This window comes from Miniopterus natalensis, chromosome 18, assembly GCF_054644295.1.
Source record: "Miniopterus natalensis isolate mMinNat1 chromosome 18, mMinNat1.hap1, whole genome shotgun sequence".
Classification (NCBI taxonomy): Eukaryota; Metazoa; Chordata; class Mammalia; order Chiroptera; family Miniopteridae; genus Miniopterus; species Miniopterus natalensis.
Genome location: NC_142098.1, coordinates 38,668,880 through 38,677,215, shown reverse-complemented (window position 1 = coordinate 38,677,215; position 8,336 = coordinate 38,668,880). Strand labels below are relative to the sequence as shown.

Sequence of the window (8,336 nt, the reverse complement as noted above, 5' to 3'; positions counted from 1 at the left end):
ATGAAGTCCTTTGAAGACACATCAGAGGAAGAGGCCCCCAAACATGCCCAAACTTATACATCCTTACCCTTGAAACTCACAGCCAAGGATATTCTGGCCATCAAGACCCAAAACTACTTTGCTCAGGCTAAAAGAACTGAGAATGTCTTGATCCAGGTCGCCTTCTCCATCGGGCTCGGCAGCATATGGCGTTTTCCTTACCTGTGCCATTGGAATGGAGGAGGTAAGGCCAGGGACGCAGCTCCTGAGTTTGAGGAAGGAGTTTTAAGGATAGAAGTCTGGACTCCTGGGTCCTGGGGGAGTAAGAAGCTAAGGGGGGGCACCCAGACTCCTAGGGCTAAAGGGAGGGGCCAGGCCCCCGGCTGCCTGAACACAGCTCCTGGCCCCCCTCAGGCGAGTTCATCCTGCTGTACTCCTTCATGCTCCTCTTGTTCGGGATCCCCCTCTTGTACATGGAGATGATCTTGGGACAGTGGCTGCACTTGGACAACATCCGGATCTGGAAACAGCTCACCCCCTGGCTGGGCGGCTTAGGCTACACTAGCATAATGGTGAATGAGGGGCCTGACCAAGAGGCATCCCAGCCCCCCCTTGTGGTCTCCAAGTCCCCCGTCTCCACCCGATTTGCCCCTCAGGCCCACTGTGTCCGCCTCCAGGTGTGCATCTTGATAAGCGTGTACAACAGCATCATCATGAGCTGGACCTTCTCCTACCTGGGCAACTCCTTTTACTACCCCCTGCCCTGGAACCAGTGCTCCATGGTGAAGAACACCAACGCCACCGGTGAGGAGAGGGAGAGAGGGGGCCATCAAGGCCAAGGGAGGCCGGGGCACCGAGGAACACGAGACAGGGCGGGAGAGCCGAAAGAGGGCGGGGAGAGCAGGGGCAGGCTTCAGGTGGGGCGGTGCCTAAGCGCCTGGGTTCCCCAGGCCTCCCCTGCCTTCGGACTGTGCCCCACCAGTACTTCTGGTACCACACCACCCTGAATGCCTCAGCCAACATCGAGGAAGGGGGTGAGCAACTCGCCCTGAATCTCACCCTGGGCACCTTCATAGCTTGGTTCTTCCTCTTCATCATCATGACCACAAGGCTAAAGAGCTCAATGCCGGTAAGCCAACCCGGGCCGACCCGCCACTTCACCTTTGCAAGTCCTGAGATCCTCAGGATCCCTGTCCCGACACCACCCGCCTCCTTCCTGATGACTCTCTTCTCCAATCCCCATGACCCTCCTACTCACCCAGAGGACAAGCTCAGCTATGGCCACCCAGCCTCTCCAGCAGGGGTCCTGAGGAAGATGGTTGACTCCCCAGGCAGCTGTGTCAAGCACTCCTCTCTAAAAGAGCTGCTCTTCTCCCGTCCACGGCAGGAAGGAGAGCCTCCTGCAAACCCAGCTGCCTCTTCACTGTCCCCCATTCCCACGTCACATATTGTGGAGGGTCCTGTAGGCAGAAAACCTCGCCTCCAAGCCTGGCATCTTCCACCTTCCTGCATTTTGACAGAGCCTGTTAATCCCCAAAGAAGCCCACTGGCACTGATTCCTTTCAGAATTTCCCACTTAGAGTATTTTATTCCAATCCATACTCCCAACCCATCCCCATGGCACCTGGAGAATTTACTTCAGGGTGACCATTAGATCACTTTACCAGCATCTTCTGGATCCTCATAGATGCCGGATTGCCCGCATCTGTGCAGGCAATCAGCGTTCACCGCACGCATCCCTGGAGGCTCAACTTACCATCTCCCACAGCCCCCGAAATAAACCACTGATGCCAAAGCAGATTTTCCTAAAGGCTTAGTGGGGGCATGCGGGGGTGGGGGTGGGGGCTCACCTCACCTACCCCACAGCAAACCAAAACACTTTCTCTTCCCAGTACCCACTCCTCCCCCTTCACCTACGAAGTTGTTTCCCGCAGCCTTCGGCCCCCCTGGCTCGGCTCCCCTTTGCAGTTCCTAGGCCACAAAACCAAGTCCATGATGAATAATGCCCAACTGTGCCGCCATTTCAAAGCCATCTCCCTCACCCCTGAGTAGCTTTTTGGTGGATCCCCCCCCGTAATGACATTGTTGTCTCCCTAGAATAATCCTTCCAGAGCTCTCATGTCACATCTGGGCCACCTTAACACTGCTCACCTTCACCTCTCTACCGCTGCCCTGTGGTCCCTGCTGATGCCTCCGTCTTCCCCTCCTCCCCACTGCTCCTGACTTCTGGTTTCTGTCCTGACCCACCTGGACAGATGCTGAGTCTCTCGATATTCCTCCCCTACATCACCCTCCTCTGCCTCCTGATCCGATGTCTCTTCCTGGAAGGCGCGGTCACCAGCCTCAGACGTATGGTGGTGACAGAGGTGAGTGAGGCCGGGGACTCCATATCTTCTCCCTCCCTCAGCTCCCCAGAACTTCTCTGAATCTCCTCCCCCTACATCTTCTTTCCTTCTGCCCTAGCCTACCCCTCATCCTTCTGCTCTCCACCCCAGCCTGCTCCTCCCCCCGCTCACTGCTGGTCCCACCCTCTGGGCCCTTGCCCAAACTGCTCTAACCCACCTCCATCCACAGCTCTCTGACTGGGCCTCGCTGGACCTGTGGCGTCACGCGGGAGGCCACGTGCTCTATTCCCTGGGCCTGGGCCTGGGCACCATCATCAACATCTCCTCCCACAGGGCCAGAGGCAACAACTATATCCAGGTGGCCTTATTGGTGGCTGTGGTCAACCTGGTGATCTCACTGCTGGTCACGTCTATCATCTTTATAGTGCTGGGGTTCTGGGCCACCACCAGTGGCCAAGCCTGTGTTGAGAAGTGAGTAATCATAGCCTTGGAGATTCAAAAAGAGGTTTCCCTCCCTCTACCTTAGCAATTCCCCAGGCTCATAGGCTGTCAAGCTCAAACCTCACCAGTAATTAATAATAACAATAATAATAACACATACATATTAATAACTCAGAGAAAACAGACAAAAGGGGAATATTCTAATAGCCACCACTTTATAGATAAGAACATGGTCTCAGAGACATGACTGTACAAAGGTTTCCATAAATTGCAAATGGTGTAAAGATTTCAAAATCAATTATTTAATTCAAAAAGGAGGCAGTTACAGCATTCTGAGCCCCAATCAGTAGTTATTGGCCTGGGCTGCATATTGGAATCATTTGGGGAGCCTTAGAGGACACTTAGGTCTGTCACCCCCAGAGACTGGATTTACTGGGCCTGGGGATGTACTCAAGCATTGGGATTTTTAAAGCTCCAAGTGCTCCAAGGGTAAAGTGAGCTCTCCTTAGTTCTATTTGAAGGCAGAGAAAAAAAACTTCAACTAATTAAAACTGCCACCCGGCTCCAGCTCAACTCAGCTCTTAGAAAAACATAATTAGCTCTCATCAAGCTGCCTGTTGAAATAAAAGGCTTAAACTTATTGAGACTAAACAAAATAAAACAATTAACATGCCTTTCTCCATTGTGCTTCTATATAAATGTCCAGCATAAAATTAAAAGTCTCAAAACATTCCCAAACCCAGGAAAAGATAACCCATGGCCAATAGAAAAAAGATCCAAAGATCATTCAAACATTAGAATGAGCAGATAAGAACTTTAAAACAACTATTCTAAATATGTTAAGGAATTTAATAGAAAAGATGAAAAAAATGCCTGAGGACAATAGGGGTATTTTAGGAAATATATGGAAACTAAAAAAGAACTCCATGAAAATTCTAGAACTTAAAATGTTTATTAAAATTAAGTTTCATTGGATTTGATTTTTTGTTTTTTAAATATGTTGTTATTGATTTTAGAGAGAGAGGAAGAGAGAGGGGGGAGAGAGAGAGAAAGAAAAAAAACATAAGTGTGAGAGAGAAAGTGATTGGTTGCCTCCTGCACGCACTTCAACTAGGGATTGAACCAGAAACCTGGGCACGTGCCCTGACCAGGAGTTGAACCGGTGACCTTTCAGTGCACAGAACAATACTCAACCAACTGAGGCACACCGGCCAGGGCTGGATGTATTTAATATGGATTGGAACCAGCAGAATAAATAATCAGTTAACTTAAAGACAGCTAAATAGAAGGCTAAAGTGAAGCACAGAGGGGGAAAAAAGAATGAGAAAAACTTAACCAGAGCAGCAATGACCTATAAGACTAGTGTATCTATAACTGGAGTTGCAGAGGAAAGGAGAAAGAATTGGGGCAGAATTTTTTAAAATACTGGGCAAATTTCTTCTAGATTTTATTAAAAGCATCATCCCACAGATCCCAGAAGCTCAGAAAATCAAATACAAAGGATAAATACCAAAAAAAGATCACACCTGGGCACATGGTGTTTAAATTTTCAAAAGCCAAATATAAAAAGAAAATGGTTAAAGAAATTAAAAAAAAAAAAAAAAAAAAAATGCCCTGGCCAGTGTGGCTCAGTTTGTTGGAGTATCATGGCATACCAAAAGGTGGCAGGTTCAATTCCTGGTCAGGGCACATACCCAGATTGTGGGTTCAATCCCCAGTCAGGGAGCATACAGATCAATGTTTCTCTCTCTCTCTCTCCCCATTCCTTTCTCTCAAATCAATGGGGAAAAAAGACATTTTAGTTTTTATTATTTTTAAAATATATCTTTATTGATTTCAGAGAGAAAGGAGAGGGAGAGAGATAGAAACATCAATGATGAAAGAGTCATCATTGATTGGCTGCCTCCTACACACCCCCAACTAGGGACTGAGCCTGCAACCCAGGCATGTGCCCTGACTGGGAATCAAACCCTGATCTCTTGGATCCTAGGTTGATGCTCAACTGCTGAGCCACACCCGGCCTGGCAAAAAGGACATTTTTTAAAAGTATGTTGCATACAGTGGAACAATGATAAGAATTATGGCTAACTTCTCATCAGAGACGATGGAAGTCAGAAGACAATGAAATGAAATATTTTAGAATTCTGAAAGAATCTGTGTTCTTTATTCAGCAAAAATGTCCTTAAACAATGAAAGTGAAATGAAGACATTTTCAGATTAAGATGAGAGAATTCATCACCAACAAACTTCTACCAAGATAATGCTAAACAAAATTCTTGAGGCTGAATGGAAATAATTCAGTTTTGGTTTCTATTAGATTTCATAAAAGTATACAGTTGAAAAAGCAGTTCACATACCGAAGTTGTTCAGAATATACTTAAAAATTTCCCAATAACTGAATAACCTATATTTTAATTAAAATTTAATTTAAAATTTATTCCCTTGGTCATATTAGCCACATTTCAAGTACTCATATGCACATCTTGTTAGTGGCCACTGTATTAGATTTCACAGCTCTAGAGTAATCATAAAAAAAACCCAAAACACCACACAACAAATAATAAGAGGCACACCTAGAAAGTCAATAGAAAAAATAAAATGAAAACAAAATTATTTGATAAATACTCCCCCAACCCAAAAATTAGAAGAGGCTGAAAAGGCCCTAGCCGGTTTTGCTCAGCGGTTAGAGCTCTGGCCCTTGAACTGAAGGGTCCTGGGTTTGATTCTGGCCAACAGCACATGCTCGGTTGCAGGCTCGATCCCTGGCCCCAGTTGAGGCACATGTGGGAGGCAACCAATTGATGTGTCTCTCTCACATTGATGTTTCTCTCTCTCTTTCTCTTCCACTCTCTCTGAAAAGCAATAGAAAAAATATCCTTGGGTGACAATTAAAAAAAAAAGAAGAAGAAGAAAAGAGGCTAAAAAGAAGGAAAAGGGAATAGAAGAGACAAACAAATAGCAAGAGGGTAGGGGTAAACCAAACTATGTCAGTAATTACATGAAATAATCACCCTATGCAAAAGGCAGTGGTTGCCAGACTGGCTAAGGCAACACTCAGACATATCCTGTTTACAAGTGATGTCCTGTGTAAAGACACAGAGAAGTTTAAAGTTAAGAAAATGGAAAAATACACTATGCAAACAAATAATCACAAGGAAGCTGGTGTGGCTATATTAACATCAAAGTCAGAACAAGTAATACTGGAGGTTAAGAAGAGCATTTCACAATAATAAGAGGGTCAATTATGCAGAAAGACTGAATGATCTAAATGTTCATGTACATCATAACAGTTTCAAAATAAAGAAAAAAATTTTTCAGAACTAAAGCAAGAAACAGTTAAATCCATAATCATAGTCAGAAATGTCAACAATTCCCTCTCAGGGGCTGATAGAAAAGAAAGAAAATATAGATTAAAATATCAGTAATAAGAATGGGAGCATCATTATAGATCCTGTAGACATTAAATGGGTGATAATGAAATATCAAATTTATACCAATAAATTCAATAACTTAAAGGAAATGGACAAACTTCTTGAGAGGCACAAATTATCTGCCCCTTAGGTAGAGCCCCCAGGGTGACTTACCCCAAGTCCATGTGATTTGTTTCTAGTTCCTGTGCAGTCGCCCTTGCTAGTTAGCTGCACTCATCTTGGGCAACCCAGTTTCCTTTCCATCCTCAGTTTCCCTGGTTTGTCGACAGCAGAGGAGCCAGGGGGTCTCTACCACTTTTCCTTTCCTCTACTTCCCACTCAGGGGTGTCCAAAAGGTGATGAATCTGATAGACAAGGGGGTGCTGCCTCAGAATTACAGCCCCCCAAAAAACATCCTGCTCCTGCCTCCCCTGGACTACCTAAACTGGATCGAAAACCTCCCTCAGCACTTCAAGTACCAGGTCATGCTCTTCTCCCCATCATGCAGCATCGAGGCACAGGATGAAAAGGTGTGTTTGTGGGGGCAGGGGGTGCATCCCGAAGGCCCCAGAGGATACCGGGAAATGTATTTCTCAGGAGCCTCCTGGGCCACCCAAGCGTCTTCTGAGGCAGGTAACAGTTATAATCACATTTCCACCCCCATTTTGTGTGTACCAGGACCTGGGCTAAGTTGTCACTCTACTTGAATTCTCACACTGACCCTAGGGCCCCTATTTGCTAGAGAAGGAAACTGAGGCCCCAAGAGGTGAAGCTCACACAGCTTATGAAACCAAGAAGGGCAAACACTCAGTGCTCTGCCACTCACTCATCACTTGGTGCCTCCTTCCTCTGCCCGAGACAGACATTGCTAATCGATCATCACACCATTTCCCCCCATCCGGACCCAACACTACCTCAGAGCCCTTCTCCCCCACAGTTCATGCAGGGCCCTGGCCTGGCATTCGTGGCCTTCTCCCAAGCCGTCTCGTTGCTCCCCTGTGCCTCTTTCTGGGCCATTGTCTTCTTCCTGACCCTTCTCATCACAGAGCTGAGCACCTTGATAAAAATCGTGGAAAGCATTGTCTTTCCCCTCCAGAATTCCATCTCCATCACCAGGAACCACCCCATACTGCTCCCAGGTACTGTGGGTTCTCACTCCAGCACAAACCCTGCCCTGCTGCTTTTCCCTCCCCAGGCTGCCCCAATCTCCAGGGCTTGCTTTGACCCCTGACCCAGCCCTACATATTGACCTCAGTGTGGCCAAACCTGCTTTTGCCTTAGTGGTCGTCTGCTTGGGAGGTTTTCTGGGCAGCCTCGTCTTTGCCAGTCATTCTGGAAGCTACATAATGTCTTTCTTTGATGATCACCTGGTCCCACTGACCCTTTTCATCGTTGTGGCCTTCAAGAATGTGACCCTGGCCTGGGTCTATGGAGTTAACAGGTGATGTCCAATCCCCGAGGCCTTCCCAGCCAGGGGCCCCATCCCAGGTCTCTGAGGAGAGTTGGGGCACAATCTGAGAGCATAGGAGTGCAGGAGGCAGTGATCTGAGGGCAGCTGAGTGGGTTCTGAGGGAACAAGAAATCAGGACCTAGGGGACTCAGGTTCCCCTGCCTTCAGGTTCCCCTGAAGGCAGAGAACTGGAGTGGTGCATGCTCCCTGGATTGGGGGATACCTATGGGGAGACCAGATGTAGGGCCGAGGCTCAGGAAGGGCTTGGCAGGACGCAGTATCCCCTAAAAGTTGAGAACTTGTGAGAGAATCAGAGAGCTGGTGGGCCTATCTTCCCAAGGGCTCCAGGCCCTGGTGGCCAGAGGAGGGCTCCACCCCGATGTCCATGGCCATCGCTCCCACCCCAGGTTCAGGGAAGAAATGTATGGTGAGCTGGGCCTCTTGATGTCGTCATCCTTCACCTTCCTGTGGTGCTATGTGACCCTGCCCGGGCTGCTGACACTCATTGTCATCTACCTCATACAACTCTACCATAAGGAGCCCCCCAACTACATTGCCTGGAACAGCAGCTCGGTGAGACTCCCCAACCCTGACCTCCCACTTCCACTCTGGGGACCCTTTGTCAGATCTCCTGCCCCACAAGACCATAGATCTGTGCTCTTACTGTCCCCAGGGACCATCTAGCCAACTTCTCAGCCCTGGGGGAATCTG

At 47.7% G+C, this 8,336-nt stretch overlaps 1 protein-coding gene across 1 annotated transcript; it reads left to right on the top strand.

Annotated features, from left to right (window-relative positions):
* LOC107531802 (orphan sodium- and chloride-dependent neurotransmitter transporter NTT5-like) lies at positions 1 to 7,620 on the top strand. The gene is made up of 8 exons (XM_016205953.2): positions 1 to 223; positions 394 to 783; positions 930 to 1,108; positions 2,235 to 2,345; positions 2,554 to 2,795; positions 6,519 to 6,705; positions 7,113 to 7,314; positions 7,457 to 7,620. The coding sequence occupies exons 1-8, from the start codon at positions 1 to 3 to the stop codon at positions 7,618 to 7,620; spliced, it is 1,698 nt and encodes a 565-aa protein (XP_016061439.2).
* Positions 7,621 to 8,336: the final 716 nt, after the last annotated feature.

What these genes read in the sequence shown, in the direction of transcription:
- LOC107531802 (XM_016205953.2), top strand. Translation starts at nt 1, where the DNA reads ATGAAGTCCTTTGAAGACACATCAGAGGAAGAGGCCCCCAAACATGCC. An exon ending in GTGCCATTGGAATGGAGGAG is followed by an intron (nt 224 to 393) that starts GTAAGGCCAGGG and finishes GGCCCCCCTCAG; the next exon opens with GCGAGTTCATCCTGCTGTAC. An exon ending in CCACCCCATACTGCTCCCAG is followed by an intron (nt 7,315 to 7,456) that starts GTACTGTGGGTT and finishes CTTTTGCCTTAG; the next exon opens with TGGTCGTCTGCTTGGGAGGT.